Source organism: Myotis yumanensis, unplaced genomic scaffold (assembly GCF_028538775.1).
Source record: "Myotis yumanensis isolate MYYU_CA2020_CCGP unplaced genomic scaffold, mMyoYum1.0.hap1 SCAF_8, whole genome shotgun sequence".
Taxonomy (NCBI): Eukaryota; Metazoa; Chordata; class Mammalia; order Chiroptera; family Vespertilionidae; genus Myotis; species Myotis yumanensis.
Window position 1 is genome coordinate 31,528,765 of NW_027223759.1, and position 19,546 is coordinate 31,548,310.

General features: G+C 40.3%; 1 protein-coding gene across 8 annotated transcripts in view; it reads left to right on the forward strand.

The window, feature by feature from the left end:
* The window catches only part of GIGYF2 (GRB10 interacting GYF protein 2), a 127,431-nt gene that overhangs the window by 95,716 nt on the left and 12,169 nt on the right, over positions 1-19,546 (forward strand). For 7 of the 8 annotated variants that reach the window (XM_070422411.1, XM_070422409.1, XM_070422413.1 and 4 more), the window contains 10 exons: positions 977-1,084; positions 2,293-2,393; positions 3,677-3,777; positions 5,877-6,038; positions 7,685-7,843; positions 8,723-8,959; positions 13,593-13,715; positions 16,384-16,602; positions 16,733-16,938; positions 18,026-18,180. In XM_070422411.1, the coding sequence (XP_070278512.1) occupies positions 977-1,084; positions 2,293-2,393; positions 3,677-3,777; positions 5,877-6,038; positions 7,685-7,843; positions 8,723-8,959; positions 13,593-13,715; positions 16,384-16,602; positions 16,733-16,938; positions 18,026-18,180 (1,571 nt within the window). The remainder of the gene's footprint in view (positions 1-976; positions 1,085-2,292; positions 2,394-3,676; positions 3,778-5,876; positions 6,039-7,684; positions 7,844-8,722; positions 8,960-13,592; positions 13,716-16,383; positions 16,603-16,732; positions 16,939-18,025; positions 18,181-19,546) is intronic. The other variant, XM_070422415.1, reaches the window with a different exon arrangement.

Consider the following 19,546-nt stretch of genomic DNA (forward strand, 5'->3'; position numbering starts at 1 on the left):
ATAGCTCGACTTTGAATGCTACAGAGAAAAAACATAGACCAGAGGACAGAAAAGAAGTAAAAGTTTATACTGTTAGAAGTGGTGTGGACTGATGGCAGAATCACTTAGCTTGTGTGTTGCTTTTGTAGAAGAGCTAAGATTGCCTGTCATCTGTGCAGAGGTTGGCAGCCTGCTACCTGTTTTATCAGCAGAGTTCTATGGACACACGGCCACACCAATTTGTGTGTATATTGTCCTATGTCTGCTTTTGAACAAAGATGGCAGCATTGAGTAATTGCGTATGGTCTGCAAGCCAGAAATATTTACTGTCTGACGCTTTACTGAAAAATTTGTCTACCTCTGATCTAGTGGAAAATAATTTTACCTAAAATTTTCCCAATTGAAACAAATTTGAGAATTTTTATACAAGTGATTTTATTTTTGCAAAGGGTGTTTCATGTGGAAATAGCTATTTGATTTTGTTTTATTTTTAACTTGTTTTCTGGTATAAGACTATTAAAGTATTAAAAAACTGGCAAATTTCTTCATCTTGAAGGAATTTGTCAGTTTTTTATATTCATTATTCCCCCCCTTTCAAAAGCATGTTATCTGTAAGTTCAGTTCTTTCTAGAATGAAGTATAGAGTTTTCTGTGTGACTATTGTTCTCATGAAGAATTATAAAATACTTACAGGCCCGATGCATGAAATTCATGCAAAAGTAGGCCTTCCTTTCCCTGGCTGCCGGCACCGGCTTCCCTCTGGCATCCAGGAGCCAGGCTTTCCTCCAGCCACTGGCAGGCACCCGGGACCCAGACTTCCCTCCAGAAGATCGTCCGGTCTAATTAGCATTAGCATATTACGCTTTTATTATTATAGATATTTGTTAGCTGTTTCTGATGGTTTTGGGGGAGGGATAGATTGAACCATGTCTTTCATTGTCTCAGTAAAGTGAACTAAATATGGATAGACAGGTTACACTTTTTCTACTTTTTAAAGACAACAGTATGCACAGGTTTTGACTCAACAGCAGAAAGCAGCCCTCTCTTCCCAGCAGCAGCAACAGTTGGCACTTCTTCTCCAACAGTTCCAGGCTCTGAAGATGAGGTTGGTGGTCATTCCATAACGTGTCCCTGGGTGTGTGTGTGTGTATGTGTGTATCAGGTAAAGAGAAGAAAGGAAATATGGGTATGTGTGAACTCAGGTATAAAAAATGTACACGCCACAGAAAAGTGTGTGGTGTTGTGTGTTAAATAGAACATGGTTTTTAAAAATAATTAGGCTGGAGGTAAAGCATTTACTTGGTCAATCCAGAGAATAAATTGGAAATGATAACCAGAGGATAACACTTGAGAAGCAATGTAGTCTTATGGAACCAGCAATCAAAAAAGTTGTAGTCTAAAAGCTTAATCTCATTTTTACCTGTACTAGCTATCTCAAGATATTAACAATGTCACACAGGGTTATCATTTTCCAGAACCCAAATGTTATTAAGGTCGGTCAAAGGAAAAGGAAATTATGTTTAATTTCTGGTTATCATTCAGGGTAATATTTATTTTATCTTCTGCAAAGAGCTGTCACTGCTCTTTAAAACCTTACTGTCCAGTTTAATTAGAGCCTTTTACACTTCTCTCTCTTTTTTTTTAAAATATATTTTATTGATTTTTTACAGAGAGGAAGGGAGAGAGATAGAGAGTTAGAAACATCGATGAGAGAGAAACATCGATCAGCTGCCTACTGCACATCTCCTACTGGGGATGTGCCCGCAACCAAGGTACATGCCCTTGACCGGAATCGAACCCGGGACCTTTCAGTCTGCAGGCCGACGCTCTACCCACTGAGCCAAACCGGTTTCGGCCACACTTCTCTTTTGAGCCGTAACCCATCCTGTTAAGTGCTAAGGTGTCCATTTTACAGATGGGCAAACTGGGACTCTGAGAAGCTAGAGGTCTTGGTTGACATAATACACAGAAAACTTCAGAGACAGAACAAAAATACAGACCTTTTGACTTAGAGTCTATGGGGTTTTTTAGTGTGTGTTTTTCCATTATAACATGCCTCTGTTTATTGAGATGTTGTGGATTTTGAAGATAGTAGGTATATCCATTATTTGGAAATCAGTGTTTGCTAAGACCTTAGTAGTCCAGGGAGTGATTATTCTTCCCTGTGTCCCAGATGCTGTGGTAGTGTTACCATTTAGTTAAAACAATGGAGTTTTCTGGCCAAATAACCTGGAAAATCTACAAATATTATAGACGTCCCTCCTTATTTTGGCAAAATGACAAGAACAAGTTCTTTTTATTTCCCTTTTGCAGAATATCTGATCAGAGTGTCATTTCCTCAGTAACTAGATCTGTGTCAGTGCCAGACACTGGGTCTATCTGGGAGCTTCAGCCAACAGCTTCACAGCCTACAGGTACCCAGAAATTTGGAGAAGAGAAAAGCCTGCTTTGAAGTGAACATCTTAACCTCATTCTCTCTTTTTTTTTTCCTTTGCAGTAAATTAGAACATTTTGGGGGCTGGGATTTTTTAAAAGTTGCCATTGGTGGAGTACTTCTGTTTCTTAAGCTCTGATTTCTGCAGAAGTGGGTAGTCCTTACAAGAGGTTATAGTCTATGTTGAAAATTCTCAGGAACATGGGCATTGATGGATTTTTCTTAGAGCCATTGAGCTATTCAGGCCATAGTTCTCTGACTAACATTGACCCTGAGGATTGTGGCAGAAGGACTGATTATCCTCCCTCTTCTTCATCACCTTCCCAGGCTATATGTACCTTATTTTTTCTTGGAAGCCATTTATAGTTAGGATGTTAAAATGCTCTCCAGTTTTGGGGAAACTGTTGTAAGTACCTTATTAAACAACTTCTTTCTTTGAATATGATGCAGTCAAGGTCCTTTACAAATACTCCATTTTATATAGACAATAATTTATAGTCTATAAATAGACTATAATAGGAATGTAGGGATTAGAGAATGCTGAAAAGTGGTGCCAGCAAACGTTGCTGACAATAGGAAAACAAACTCAGGAACCTTCTCCTGTTTATTTACTTTCACATCTGACTCTCTCAGGTCAGTCAGCAAGACCCAGTGTTTGTGAGACTTGCCTAGCCTTTCCAGAGGCTTGCCCAGCTCCAGCTATACCTTTTTCTTTTTTCTCTCTTTTATTGAACTGAAATCATATAACATAAAATTAACTGTTTTTAAATGAATAATTAATGCATTCACAGTATTGTACAGCCACTTAGTTTTCTCTAGTTCCACAGCTTTGCCCTTCTTAACCCCATTCTCCACTTAGTGCATGCAGTAAGAGGTGGTGTGGCTATTAGAAATATGGTGGGCTTTGGGATCTGATTCAGAGTGGGATTTCAGTCCTAGCATGGCCACGTGCTTGTCCTGTATTCTTGCAGATGTTACAGAACTACCTCTGGCCCTTAACTTGTTCATCTGTAAAAATGGGGGAGTGAACAGATACCTTACAGGGTTTTTTGAGGACGAATGCCTGGTACCTCTAGATGTGTTGACGGTTATTGATATAAACTGGAGCCCACTGGCAATTCAGTTGACTTCGAAGCAGAACAGATATAGTATACGATGGAGCTCATTCAGGGACAGGGGGTAGCCTTTTTTGTTATGCTCCTGGATATGTGACTGTGCATGTAAGCCCTGACATCCTCACTTTTTTTCCTTGTTGTCTTATAGTTTGGGAAGGTAGTAGTGTATGGGATCTTCCCCTTGATACGACGACTCCAGGACCTGCCCTTGAACAGCTTCAACAGATGGAGAAGGCCAAAGCTGCAAAGGTCTGAACTCATTCTTCCACAGTTGTGCATCCTTTCCAGTTGTGGGACACAGGCATTTGTTTACTGATGTCTGTATCTTTAGCTAGCTATATATTTTTTCCCTTCTAGTTTACTGCTACTTAGCTGGTATAAGCACATTCATATTCTTTGAATATATATACCCCCAAAGACCTTGAACAGAATTAAAATTATAAGTTAAAATCAATTCAATTAAAAATTATTGGTTGGTTGACACATTAATGATTATGGTCATCTGTATATTTTAATTTCATGATTCATGTTAGATACACTTGTTACAAATACTAAGACCTTAAGAAAATATCCACTACTTGGCTATTAGACCCTTGAGCTGTAGCTTGCTTGATCTATCAACACTTAGTATCACTGTCATGATTTCCAGGTTTTCATGCCTCTGAGAGACTTGTTCCTATTTTATACTTGATACAGTCTTGTCCCCTGAGGTAATGAAATACAGGAGCTTGCAGTCGTGTGTGTGTGTGGAGTGGGCGGGGGGGCGGGGGGGGGGGGTGATGACACAGACAAGCGGGTCAAGAAAGCATTATGGGCCGGCTACCTAGTTGGAGAGGTGGGGAATCAGAAATTGGGCAACATTTTCAATGGACACTAATACCTGAGTTAATTTTCACTTGAAGGATGGTAGGCCCTATTAAAGGGTTTTGGGTTGACAGAGTAGGAGGAGGAAACATTTAAATTGGAATTGAAGGAAACAACCCTGTAAAGGCTCAGAAATGCAGAAAAACATACTGGCTAAGGAAACAGCTAAGTACTTTGGTCTGGCCTGGACCCTTGATGCGTCTGAGGAATGAATGATGAGAGAGGAAACTAAAGAAGAGGCAGGCCAGTCGTGAGCATCCTTGTACATGCTGTTAGTCAGGATTTATTTTCTGGGTGAAGGATAGTTTAAATCAGTTGTTCCCAACCATTTTTTGGCCATGCCCCACATAAGCATCTCTAAAATCCTGATCCCCCCCCCCCCCCGGACATATAATTCTTATTCAGAAAGCGAACTCCTATTCATGTGGAGGAAGCCTAAAAGGCCATTAGCTTGGTCTAAACAAGCTTCCAAAGAACATGACATCCATCAAAGAGAAAAAAGAACAAAAGGAGAGTTGAAGTACTGAGGAAGAAATCACTAAGAAACTGTTAAAAAAAATAATACGAAGTGATATGAAAAAGTAGCAAATAAAGTTTCAAAACATAATAGAGAACTGAAATGCATAAATATGTCACAATATGTATTTATATACTGTATATGAGATCCCAGAACCATAAGAAATGCAAAAAATTCACTTAATAACTCACTCTCGAGTTGAGTATATATTTCTTAGTATTCCCAGATAAAATCAAATTGCTCCCCTGTGGGGCGTGTGCCTCATGTTGGGAACCACTAGTTTAAATGGGAGTGATTTTTTGGGGGGGTGGTGTGGGGGGAAGGTTAGATGTTGAGCTGGGGAATGTGGGCACAACTGGATTCTGGGAAACCAGATAAGGAGACTCTTAGGAATGTGGGTGAGAAAATAAAAGCTGGAACTATACTTGTGGCAATGGAACTGGAAACTGGTTGCTAGATTTGACTAGTATTTAGGGACTATGAAGGATAGAATTTGTCAAGTGGTTCGTCTTCAGATTTTAAAAAATTATATAATTTTTACATCAGTAGCTTTACAAAATTGCTTTTGAAATTTTGGAGCTACCTTGTTAGATCTTCAATCAGAAAATCTTTTTGTGGAATGAGCAAAGAAATGGCCACTCCCCAAGAAAATTGTGTTACTCTCCTCTTAGCTACTTCTCTTCCACATGCAGAAAATGTGGTGCAGAGGTGGTATGGAGCAAGGAGGTAGGGAAAAGTGGGCTGAGAGTGCACTTAATTTAGAAGAGCTTAAAACTGTTCTGATTACTGAGACAGATCAGATCTTAGAGCTCTTACAGAACTGCCTTCATCACCCCGTTGCAGTGGAAGTAACTGAGTGACTGGTGGTGCCTGCGCGTTTCAGCTTCTCCCAGTTGTACTGGTCAGTGATGTTCGGGTGTTCCTTTGCATGCGTCAACTGTCTAAGACTACTCTTGTGTAATCACAGCTAGAGCAGGAGAGAAGAGAGGCAGAAATGAGGGCAAAACGGGAAGAGGAAGAGCGAAAGAGGCAAGAAGAACTCCGGAGACAGCAGGAGGAAATTCTCCGAAGGCAGCAGGAGGAAGAAAGAAAAAGGCGGGAAGAAGAAGAACTTGCCCGAAGAAAGCAGGTAACCCTTTCTCGGAGAACTCTGACCACAGGACTAGTGCCGAAGGCGGGCCTTCAGGGTAGCTCGCTCACTCCTATCATTTCACAGACTGTAGTTCACAGAGATGGTTTATCCAAGGTCAACAACAGGACTGGAAGCTTAGAAGACTCACTTCCTTTTAGAGTGTCTTGTCCACTAACACCCACTGGAGGGATAGTCCTCAGTCCAAGTAAAACTTTAGAATTTATTTCTTTTGCATATTTCCTGGGGTTTTTATAAACCAGTTAGATATCAGAAGTAACCAAGTCTCTGCCTAAGTATTTATAACCAGTGACATTGAATAGTTTTCATGATTTTTTGTCATTTGTATTTGGGAGGGAGAGGTTGCAGAATTTTCTATTCATGTGCTTGGCCTATTTTCTACTGGGATTTTAAAAAATCCCAATGGAAAGAATCTTCTTTGTAATAGCCCCAAAGTCTAGATTTTACCTCATATTTCCTACTTCTTGTTGGCCACAAGGAGGTACTCTGTGAAAAACAAAAGAGTCTATGCTGAGATTAGATTAGAACTACTGCATTAGCATGTAAGGGCTCTAAGAAATATTGCAGTAAGGAAATCTGTTTAATTCTGTGATGCTCAGTATTTCCTAAATTACTTAACAACGGGACCCTTTTCTATATACTTATTTTGTTCTGGGACACATAACTTTACTCAGTACTGCTGACTGGAGAACTTATTCCTACCTCACCAAGCATTTTTGGTAGCTGTGTTGATTTGATCTGTCTATACCTTAGGTTCTGAGCTGATTAAAAAATTGGAGCTGATGGTCCCAATGGAGAAAACTAAGGCCATGTCCTAATAGGCCCTTTCTTTCTAGGGGTAATCGGTAAATATACCTAATGTGGAAACCAAGGTAGACTTCACAGTGTAATGCCATTTATATTCTAAATACAAATTATTTTAACTTTTTAATCCTCTCCCGAGGATGTTTTTAATGATTTGAGAGAGATAAGGGGGGGCGAGGGGCGGGGGGAGAGACAGAGAGACAAGACAAGAGAAGACAAGAGAGAAACAATGATTAGTTGCCTCCCCATACGCACCCGGAATGGGGATTGAACCTGCAACTTAGGTATGTCCCTTTAACTGGGAATTGAACCAACAACCCTTTTGGTGCATGGGACAATGCTCCAATCAACTGAACCACCAGGTCAGGGCACAAATTATTTTAACTCTTAATGTATCTTCTTCTGAACTTACATATATACTGTTTATTCTGCATACTTTTAAAAAATATATATTTTTTATTTCAGAGAGGAAGGGAAAGGGAGAGAGAGAAACATCAATGATGACAGAGAATTATTGATTAGCTGCCTCCTGCATGCCCCAGATATGTGCCCTGATTGGGAATCGAACCGTGACCTCCTGGTCCATAGGTCGACATTCACCCACTGAGCCACTATGCTTGGACTACTCTGTGTACTTTTTATGTTTGCTATTAACGGAGTCTTTGCGGCACATAGCCTATTCCTTTTCAAATTATGATGTGTCATATATTAATTGAGACCCATAGTTTCTCTCTCTCTCTCTCTCTCTCTCTCTCTCTCTCACACACACACACACACACACACACACACACACACACACACACACTTTTTTGTTACTATAGGAAGAGGCCCTGCGACGCCAGAGGGAGCAAGAGATTGCATTAAGGCGACAGCGAGAAGAGGAGGAAAGGCAACAGCAGGAAGAAGCTCTTAGGAGGCTGGAGGAGAGGAGAAGAGAAGAGGAAGAAAGGCGGAAGCAGGAAGAATTGTTACGCAAGCAGGTAACCAGATGGTTTACTCTTCTCATTGCTACTTGGAGCTGGGAATTAGTGATGAAGAAAGTGTTCAGATAGCCTGTCTTTTTCAGGTTGCTGAAAATTGCCAAAAGAGACCTAACTGGCTCTTCCTATTTTTGTAATAACTGTCCCACATGTAATTATAAAAGCTTAGCTGAATATCAGAGAAGCAAAACATAAAAAAATAGACCACCAGTGAAGAAATCCAAAGACATACTCTTTAAAAACCAAAAGTGAGATCTGCAAGTTGACAACTTTTGCCTGAGGGTGTGCCTCAATTCATTCTTTGAAAGTGCACAAATTCAGTGCTGCTTAATAAAGTCCCAAGATTCTGCAACAATTAGCACTATCTAATTCTAGTCCAACCATGTTATTCTGCCATTACCAGCAGCCAGAGGGGTAGAGGGTGGGTTGAGGAGAGTTCTTCCAAGGAACCTGTGGGCCACAATGGGTGAGAGCCAGGGACTAAATGAAGTGTTCTTGTGAAGTTGCTCTGGTTCCAGCCCTGGCTGAGACTTTCTTGGTCATCAACATCCCTGCAAGGTCCTGGCAGCAGTTCGCCTCAATGTTGGAACAGTTTCCAGGAGACTTCCCTGCAGCTGGCAGTGATCACTTAGAGATCAGTACTTATCACAAATATTCAAAGTGACATTCCTTTTATGTAGAACTGGCAAGCCAATGAAAATGTATTCTGTAAGCATGCTAGGCCTTTGTGGCTACTTTAAATATATTTTAAAAGAGTATTTAACTCTACCTTATATCATCATAAATAAAGTTTCTGCCTTTCTCTGTCACTTCAGAAGTGATTCAGATTTTAAAAAACCACACCACACAATTAAATTTTCTTTTCTTTTTCCTGGGAAGGAAGAGGAGGCTGCAAAATGGGCCCGAGAAGAAGAAGAAGCCCAGCGTCGATTAGAGGAGAACCGGCTGCGAATGGAAGAGGAGGCAGCCAGACTGCGGCAGGAGGAGGAAGAGCGGAAGAGGAAAGAGCTGGAGCTCCAGCGGCACAAGGAGTTGATGCGCCAGCGGCAGCAGCAGCAGGAGGCTCTGCGGAGGCTGCAGCAGCAGCAGCAACAGCAGCAGCTGGCACAGATGAAGGTAAAGCCTGGGCACCAGTCCTGAGGTGTTACTTGCTAACATCTTAGGTAGATGCTGGCAGTAAAATAGTGTGCTTTCTTCAATGTTAAATTTACTGCAATGGTTTTTTGATCAATAAAACATAATATGATGCATGTACTTTGTGTAGGCCTTTAAACAAGAGAAGAATAAATAAAAGAGGATAGGACATTAGCAGTGATACAGGCAAAATGAAATAAATCTCTGGTTCATAATTTTTTAATTTTTAAAAATTGATTTTAGAGAGGGGGAGAGAGACATCAATCAGTTGCCTCCAATACATACCCAGACAGGGAATTGAACCTGCCACCTTTTGGTGCTCCAGGCAATGCTCCCTCCGATCAACTGAGCCACCTGGCCAGGGCATGTGTTTCATAAATTTAATGCAGCTCATTGGAGTATCTACTGTAGCAGTAAAGTACTGCTGAGGTAAAGGTGAATAAGAGAAGATACCTCCCCTCAAGATAAAAACATTTGGATGTGTAAATAGGAACTGTCATACAGAGCTTGAAAGGCAGCTGACTTGAAGTTATGTATGCAAAGTGTTATTTTATGAGTATTCAAAGCATTATTTGAAGTTGTAGAAAGAGAAAACCGAGAGACCAGTAAAGAGAATATGATGGTGGTAGTGAGAATGAATAGAAAGGGCTGGCAGGACAGTCTTGTATTAATAGCAATCAGCAAGACTTAGTGACTGTCTAGGTCTGAGGGACAAAGCTGGGGTGGCTGCTAGTTAGTAAGCTTCAGTGACTGGGAAAGCAGTGGAACTGTTGATGAAGCTGGAGTGATTGGGAAGGGGCAAGCAGCTTTATGGCAGGGTCTGCACAACTTCACATAGAGTCTGTAGTTAGTAATAAGGCTCAATGTCCCCTGTCTTCAAGGGGCTTACAGGATAGACACATAAACAGGAAATTAGAATACAGTATGGTGAGAGACAAGTGGCCTTAGGCATTACTGTTTTGTGACTGGCTAGAATAGTTAGTAAAGTCCCACTCTCCCCAACTGTGTGAAGCCTCTGCTGATGCTCTTCTAGGGCACAGCCCTGGGTGTGCCCAGAATCACTCTGGGATAATACTGATTTGAACAGGCCTTTCTTTGATTTTCTTTTTCCACATCCAGCTGCTAAGCTCCACTAGTTGCCAGCTGGATTGCTCTATTGTTCTCAAAAGTGCCCTGGGGCACAAGTTGCTTCTTCTTGATCCATACTGATCCGATCAAATTCTGGCTTCTTTGAAGAGCTGCTTCCTGAGGTCAATATTTGAAGTTAGTTCTGACCCCAGGATAACTTCCTTCAACTCTTACATTGGTTCTCTGAGACCAAGTAGTGGTAGACAGTTCAGTCTCTATCTCCAGTAAATCTGCCCATTTCCTCCCAGTTGCCTTTCTCCTCGTCCTTCACTGTTTTTTTGAAAGCGTTCCTGGCTCAAACTCCTCATTCTCCATGCTGTTGCAAATGAAGTCAGTTCCTTTGGGAAGAGGCCTGGAGCTCTCCATATTCCAGTCTGTTCCTCCCACCTTCACTCCCAAGCAAAATCTCTGAGTCACAGCTCTGGGGCTGGGAACAATGGGGTGCTTTTCTCTGAGTGACACCATTGCTTTAGGTCTTTTTAGCTTGCCTTTCCTGGTGGCATGGTGGCCTTTCCAGTAAGGGCAGTGGCAATCAGAGCCCTAGTAGTCTTAGTAGTTTTCATTTTACCAGGAGGGATAAGCATGAGGAGGGAGCCCCCACCTCTCAGCTGTATTGGCCTATAACCGCCTTTGCATCAGGTAGCTGGAGTTAGGATGAGAAGTGCCGATGTGCTTTCCAGGAAGCCAGCCAATGGACTGGCAGCTGAGGGGGAAAGGGAGGCCTGTGTCCCTGGCTCCACTCATTGGAGTGGAGTTTCTGTCTGACGGAGCTGGGGGTTGGGAGAGAGGGGTATTGGTATAAGTACCACAGACTGTTTTTAACCAAGTTTTAGCAGCTTTTCTTGAAATGTTTCATTTGCTGTATTCCCTTGGGAGCATTCCCAAAATCTTTAAGTTATTTTAAAAAAATACTTTCCACCAGTTTTGCTAAAGAATTGGGTCTACAGAGCTCCTCGTGCTATCATACTGGATGTGGAACACAATCTTTTTTAAAATAAAAAATAGTGTTGAAAATAAGATAGCAATGTCAGGGCAGAAAAAAAGTAAATAAAACAAATTGACAAAGGATAGTAGGCATTCAGGGGTATGCCCAATTCCCTACTATTTACTGCTGATTTGGAAGAGAATTGTTCTGAAAAGCATGATTAGTAAAATGCAGTTCTGAGTGGGCTGTACAGGATGTTGGTTGAACTGGAAAATGTCCTAAGGCAATGTTGATGGAGTGATGGGATATTATTTCCTATGTACAGATAAGATTTAAGGAAAATGATAGTTATCTGCAGACATTTGTCTGTCATGTGAAAATTTAGATTTGTTCTGCTTTACTCCAGAGAGCAGACCTGTGAATCACGAGCAAAAAGTACACTGAAGTATATTTTGGCACAGCAGTGGGAAGGATCTCAGAGGTGCCTGAAAGGGAAATAGGTCATTTCAGGAGGTTGTGTTTCTCTTCCTGGTGTGGGCCTAGGTCAGTGATGGCGAACCTTTTGAGCTCGGCATGTCAGCATTTTGAAAAACCCTAACTTAACTCTGGTACCGTGTCACATATAGAAATTTTTTTATATTTGCAACCATAGTAAAACAAAGATTTATATTTTTGATATTTATTTTATATATTTAAATGCCATTTAACAAAGAAAAATCAACCAAAAAAATGAGTTCGTGTGTCACCTCTGACACGCGTGTCATAGGTTCGCCATCACTGGCCTAGGTTCTGCATAAGAGGAGGGGAAGGGGGTGTGGGGCTGGTTCCAGGGTACTATGGGGTGACACATCCACTGGGATTTTATTTTTTTAAAATATGTTGTTACTGATTTTAGGGAGAGAGGAAGGGAGAGGGAGAAAAAGAGAAACATCAATCAGTTGCCTCCCATATGCACCCTGGCCAGGGATTGAACCCACAGCCCAGGCATGTGCCCTGATCGGGAATCTAATGTGTGACCTTTCAGTGCAGGGTAGCATTTCAGACATCAGTGGTTACTGGCTATTATCTAATTGCAAAAGTATGCAGATTCTCTGGCCTGACCTTTGGCTCTTCTGGTTCATCAAATGTGGGGCCAGGGCATCTACATTTTTACAGGACCTCCCATGTGATGCTACCAGGTTTGAGATCTAATACCTTATTTGATCTTGATAGCACCTTCCAAGTGGGTCATTTCTTATGGAGAAAAAGCATTTGTTTGTGCTCAATTTTGCTTACCTGGTCCACCATCTTTCTCTCTTAGTTTCCCTCTGCACTCCTCCCACACCTCAGGACTGGCGCATTTTGAGAGAAATGCCCCTACTACCTATCACATTGGCCAAAATTGTTACGAATTGATTCATGCTGTTCAGTAGTGTTAAGGCTATTCATTTGGCTAGCTGTTTGGTAATATCAATGGCAGTTGTAACTGTTTATACCCTTATCCTATAAGCTCCAATTGTAGAGATTTCTGCTAAGAAGCCATTGTTTTGGGGTGGGGGGTGGTGAGGGGGTGGTGGTGGTGGTGGCGGCGGCGGCAGCGGCTTTGGGGCATTTTGTTTGTTTTCATCCATGTTCACGTATTATTTTTATTAAATGTTTTAAGTCTGGTTTGTATTTTATTTTTAAGAACCATAAGATGTCTCACAACTTGAATGCATAATTTTATTGCCTAGGAGACCAAGGGATTCTCTTAGAATAATCAGACTTTTTTTCTTTTTTAATCTTCATTTGAGGACATGCTTAGAGAGAGGAAGGGGGAGACAGAGAGACAGAGACAGACATTGACGTGAGAGAGAAACATTGACCGGTTGCCTTCTGTACACTCCCTGAGTGGGGATCAAAACTGCTACCCAGGTATGTGCCCTGATGGGAATCAAACTGGCAATCTTTCAGTGCATGGGACAACACTCAACCAATTGAACCACTCTGGCTGGGCAATAATCATGCTTTTGAGAATGCTAAGGTATTTAGAACCCAGATATTTACACTCTATTTTAGTCCATAATTTTAAGGGATAGGAAAATAGAGTTATTGATTAAAAGCTGTTTGGTGCTCAGGACTAGAAGCTACAGTTTGGTTAATAATGACTTTCATAAAAGACTGAAAACTATGCCTGGTGTCTTCAATTAGCTGTCCACTTCAGCTCTCCCTGCAGAAATCTGACCTTACTCCTTTCACTGGAAAGTCGCACATCATGCTCTAATCGCCTCCTTGGATTAAAAATTTAGTGTTACCTTTGTTTATTTGTTTCCCTTTATGCCTGTATATTGCTGTATATGTCAATGCTAGACATAACAAATTGGCAATCCCCAAATGGTAGAGCAAATAAAAGTGTATTGTAAGTTGTTTTGAAGTAACCTTACGTTTGGAGTAGTGACAGAAAATTTAAAAGAAACCAACTTGGAGAATAGTGTGTAAAAGTATTGCACGGGGAGTCTGAATGTTCTGTTTGTACATGATACATTAGTGCCTGTTTCCTGTCCACATTTCCTCATGCACTATTCTGCTTTCCTTTTCTGTTAGCTTCCCTCTTCTTCAACGTGGGGTCAGCAGTCCAATACAACAGCATGTCAGTCCCAGGCAACGTTGTCATTGGCTGAAATCCAAAAACTGGAAGAGGAACGAGAACGGCAACTTCGGGAAGAGGTAAATTTCAAAAGTAAATGTGGTCCAGTCCAACAGTGTTACAGATTAGCTAGTGTGATTCTGGATTAGTGAAGATAATTATTATTGTCAGATTGCTGTGTGTCTGAATTGCATGTTGATTATTAAACTCCTTAGCTTACAATTTGGTCATTCTAGCAAATAAGAATCTAATAAGAATAACTAAGATTGGATAACAAATATCCAGTTATCTTAATTATTTTAATGTAGTTCTTAAGAGAATAACTCATGGTGTTTCAGAATTGTGAGTTCTATGCAGATATCCAGTTGTAAATTTGAATTTTAGAATGCAGAATACATTCTTCTGTAGGGTGTTGGGTTTTTGACTTTCCTAGAAAACCGTAAAATATGCCAATATGAGAAATTAAGTCTCTGCTTGTAAGTCTGTATCCCGTAGTAGTTGTAAGTTGATATCTTTAGGATAGTAAGGATATAAAAGAATGAAAGAAGAAATGGAGGGGAGGGATACAGTTCTTTATATGAGAAAATGAGTAAGTAAAATGGTTTGGTTCAATATGCCATATATTCATCCATCCCTCCCATATTTGCCGAGTACCTACTCAGTTACAGTTAAAGTCTAAGATTATAGCTGAATCCAAAACAGGCAAAATTCTTTGCTTTTATTTTATTTTAAATATATTTGTATTGATTTCAGAGAGGGAGAGAGAGAGAAACATCAATGATGAGAAAGAATCATTGATCGGTTGCCTCCGCATGCCCTCTACTGGGGATCGAGCCACAACTCAGGCATGTGCCCTTGACTGGAATCGAAGCTGATGCTCTATCCACTGAGCCAAACTGGGTAGGGCCAAAATTCTCCGCTTTTTATAAAGCTTACCCTCTAATTGAGAGGAGATGACAATAAAAGTTGTTAATGGTAGTGATTGGTTGTCTAATTTTAGCTAGTGCAATCTGGAAAGGCCTCTGAAAAGGTAGCATAAAGTACAGAGTCTTAAAAAAAGTGTGTATGTGGATATGATTGAAGGCAGAGTAGTCAGTTTGTTACAATGCAAGCTCTCATTTTAGAGCTGAGTAGTATCATTTACTGAAGGCCACGGGTGCAAAAAGAGAAGTGGGAGTTGTCTGTACATATTCACCATGTAGTGTGCTTGACCTCATCAAATGGGTTAAAGTATTTCATCTTTAAAATTACCTTATTTCCCACCCTCTTCAGATAGAGAAAGACTGAACTTACCCTGAAATCATTTCTTTTTTTAAAAAGCTTATCAGCAGCCCTAGCCGGTTTGGCTCAGTGGAGAGAGTGTCGGCCTGTGGATTGAAGGGTGCCAGGTTCGATTCCGGCCAAGGGCACATGCCTGGGTTGCAGGCTCGATCCCCAGTGTGGGGTGTGCAGGAGGCAGCCAGTCAATGATTCTCCCTCATCAATGTTTCTATCTATCTCTTCCTCTCCCTTCCTCCCTGAAATCAATAAAAAATAAATAAAATTTTAAAAAGCTTATCAACAAATGGATACATAGCAGAGTATATCATCAACTTTTAAGGCTAGAAATTGTTCCATAATTTTGGTCTCCGCTGAATGAAAAATAATAGTAGTTATCAGAGAATCACAGGTCTTGGTCATCTTTTTATCACAAGTTAGGCATTGCTTCATTTACATTTTCTTTGAACCATAAATCTTCGTTTACTTTTTAAAAGATATGAAATGCTCCTCAATAGATATTTCTCATGTAGGGAGGCCTAAGATAATTTTATTTTATTCTTTTTTTTAAAAAAAATATATTTTATTGATTTTTTTACAGAGAGGAAGGGAGAGAGATAGAGAGTCAGAAACATCGATCAGCTGCCCCCTGCACATCTCCCACCGGGGATGTGCCCGCAACCCAGGCACATGCCCTTGACCGGAATCGAACCCGGGACCCCTCAGTCCACAGGCCGACGCTCTATCCACTGAGCCAAACCGGTTTCGGCTTTATTTTATTCTTTCCTGGGAGGTAGCCTTTTCAGGACCCTCCAGTCTATTCAAATCTGGATGCTCAGGGCTTGATGTGCAGCTATTCTGTTTTTCTTTTCTTTCTTTCTTTTTTTAAATTGATTTTAGAGAAGAAGGGAGAAGGAGAGAGAGCTGCCCAGTTGTATTGGGTGGGGTGGGGCAGGTAGTCTGGAGTCTCACTACTGCTTTTTATAGACCTTCAGCCAGTCTTCCTCTGTTTGAGATCTCCATGCCTCTATCCCAAACTTTCTGTATGAATTAACTCATTTCTGAGCTTCCTTTACTTAATTTTCAACTTATGGGTCTTTTACATTGGCTGTCATTGTTTATCTGCTTTCCAGCTTTTTAGTTGATTCTGTTCTCTTTGTCCTTTTTTTTTTTTTTTTTTTTTACTTTTTTTTTCTTTTTTTTTTTCTCTCTTTGTCCTTATGGTTTGTACTTAAAAATTTTTTTTTCTGTCATTTTGGTAGGGCTTTAGGAAATAAGCATGTGTTTCATTTCTATGCTTAACCAGAAGCCCTACTTAATTTTAAAGAAGTAATTCTGCATTTGATCTTCTTATTTCCTCTTAGTAACTTTAGCAGTCAGATGTTTAATTTGGTATCGCTACTATATATTTGCACTCCAGTTAGTATACTGGGCATGTGTGACAATTATTTTTGAAACTGGAATCTTGAGCTGGCTTCCATTTCTGTGCAGCAACAGAGGCGCCAGCAGAGGGAGCTGATGAAGGCTCTGCAGCAACAGCAGCAGCAGCAACAGCAGCAGCAGCAGAAACTCTCAGGCTGGGGGAATGTCAGCAAACCCGCAGGCACCACCAAGTCACTCCTGGAGATACAACAGGAGGAAGCCAGGCAAATGCAGAAGCAACAGCAGCAGCAGCAACACCAGCAACCAAACAGAGCCCGGAATAGTACGGTGGGTTCATTTTCCCGAGCTGTCATTCTGAGGATGGGTGTTGTGAGTTTCTCTTTTCTGGCTTTTGTGTACTCTTTTTATCTTTTTTCATATTGTTAACTGTAATCATTTGTCTCTTTTTCTTTAACAGCATTCCAACCTGCACACCAGCATTGGGAATTCTGTTTGGGGCTCTATAAATACCGGTCCTTCCAACCAGTGGTCATCTGACCTAGTTAGTAGTATCTGGAGTAATGCTGACACTAAAAACTCCAACATGGGATTCTGGGATGATGCAGTGAAAGAGGTGGGACCTAGGAACTCAACAAATAAAAACAAAAATAACGCCAGTCTCAGGTAGGGCTCAAAATGATCAAACCTATACTCCTCGATGGGTTGGGGGAAGGGACGCTTGGGAATTGGGATATTGGGTGGGCAGAGAAAGGTAGTTATTTAGGTTCTGCTTATTTTCATCTGTGTCTAAGCACATGAGGTCATAGTTTGGTGACTTAGGGGCTCCTACTGCTGGGCACTTAGTCCATTGCCTGTCACATGGTAACCACTTAGTAAATATTAGGTATATTACATTTTTGTTGTTGTTGAACATTTTCCCAAGATATTCTCTAGATCTTAATGTTTTTTTCTAAATATATATTTTTAAGTTACTTATACTAAAATAAGTATAATAAGCACTTCTGTAATGGCCTTAAACCTGTTTATTTTTATGATGTTAGTTATCTCTCACCTTCATCTTTCTTTCCTCAATATACAGTGTTGTTGAATGAGCATGGGTTTTAGTGTTAAGTGAAACATGAACTGAAATCCCAGCACTAGCACTTAGCTGTGTGACCTTGAGCCTCAGTTCCCTCATCTGTAAAATGAAGATAAGAATAATTTCATGGGTATAGTTGTAAAGATTAAATGAATACATGTGAAGTAGTTAGTAAGGTGCCTGGCACATAGCAGCTACTTAATAAATGGTAGTGTTGTCAGATTGTTTCTTCTCAATTGAGGGCCTAATAAATTACGAATAGGATGCTAAATATCTGCCAGCTCATAGAGGACTGTGCTTTTAGACCTTTGTGTGCAATATCTTTATTCCCTTTGATAACTCAAAGAAATATTAGTATCATTTTACAGATGAGAAAACTGAGGCTTAGCAAAATTTAAAGAATTAACAAAGCACACATAGGAAGAATTGAATCATTTCTCTGAAAAGAAGCCCTGTATTCACAAACTAGAATGTATTTGCTGAGACTAGATTTTAAAGGGGTATTGAGTAAACCCTATCCTACCCAAAATCCAAATATTTGAATTTTTGGAGCCAAGCATTGGATTATTGGATAGCCATCCAGTGTTGCCAAAACATTATTTATGGTGTTGTAGTATAATCATATAGTAACAGTTTCTGGGAATATAATATTGCCCTATTGTTTTGCTTTAGTAAATCTGTAGGTGTGTCTAACCGGCAGAATAAGAAAGTAGAAGAAGAAGAAAAGTTGCTGAAGCTCTTTCAGGGAGTAAATAAAGCCCAAGATGGATTTACCCAATGGTGTGAACAGATGCTTCATGCCCTTAATACGGCAAATAACTTGGATGGTAAGAACTGGGGAGGGAAACCTAGCATGTGGGATGGCAGAGCAGGACCCACAAAGAGGTTGGCAAACGAATGATCTAATGGAGGTCAAGTCCTGCACCTGCCATAAAAACGTGGCTCTTTAATCGTATATAACTTGTGACAGAAGCCCTATAATACTGTGCTCAAATAGATTATCAGAGGTTGCCAAAAAGTAAATGCTATCTCTGGCTGTCTTATGGTGTATAAGACAGAAGTGGCCATAGTTCCTTACTGATCATTTTATGAAGGACAGTGCCAACTGGGCAAGTATGAAGGAAAGTAACTGTTGTGGTGAGGACAAAGGTCAACCTGGGCAAGAAGAGGTTGAGGTGATGTTTGAGCTCTTCCCTTCCTGCCTTGGGGGTGGGATGGGAATTGTGTGACAGAGCAAGTAGACTTAATTTTGTATAGCATAAAACTAGGACCAGTATGTGAAAGTGAAAAGGTTTCAGGACAATTTGAAGAAAAACTTGCTAATTGTTAGCTGTTCACAAAGAGAATTTTCTGCCTTATGTAGAAGTGAGTCTCTCCCTCACCCACAAATGTTTGAACAGAGACTGGTCAGCTTGGTGTTGGGAATTCCCATAGTTACTAGACCACGTTAAACCAGTCCACCTCTGATGTGTCTTATCTAAAACCAAGGATCTTTAAAAACATAGCATTAAAGGGACTGAATGGGTCTTTTCAACATTGTAATAATATCTAATGTTCTAAAAGAGCCAGAAAAGAAAAGTAGTAAATAATAGTAATGGCTACCATCCATTAAGCACCTATGATGTGCTAGGCACTCTCTCGGGGTTAACCTATGTTATCTCAATTATTTAATTTTTGCAGCAATTTTATAAGCTCCCTTTACAATGTAGATGATGTTACCTACATTTTATAAATTAGGAAACAGAGGCTCAGAATGGTTAAGACGCTCATCAAGGTCACACAGCCAGCAAGTTTTAAACCCATGTCTGTGTAACTCTGACACTTGTGCTTTTCTCCTACACTACAATGCTTGATTTCTCTCTAAACATATGACATCTCATTGATGTGAAAGGAGGGGATGGCTGTATCTTTAGTATCTGTCGAGGTGTCTGGTACATATCATGGCACTTAATAAGTATTATTTGAATTTTTAAAAAAATGAATACCCAGATGACTTCAGTCTTAGGCAAGCAGTTGTTTCAATTGACATAACGTTTAGTAAAACTAAGCATGTTTGATATGTCTTTATTTGACTCTAGTCCATTTCAGATAATTTGAGATACTGCAATGATGTTGTTGTTGTTTTTTAATTTCTAAAGTAGATTAAGGACTATTTAATACAATAGCTATGTACCTTTTAAGTTTCCGTCGTCA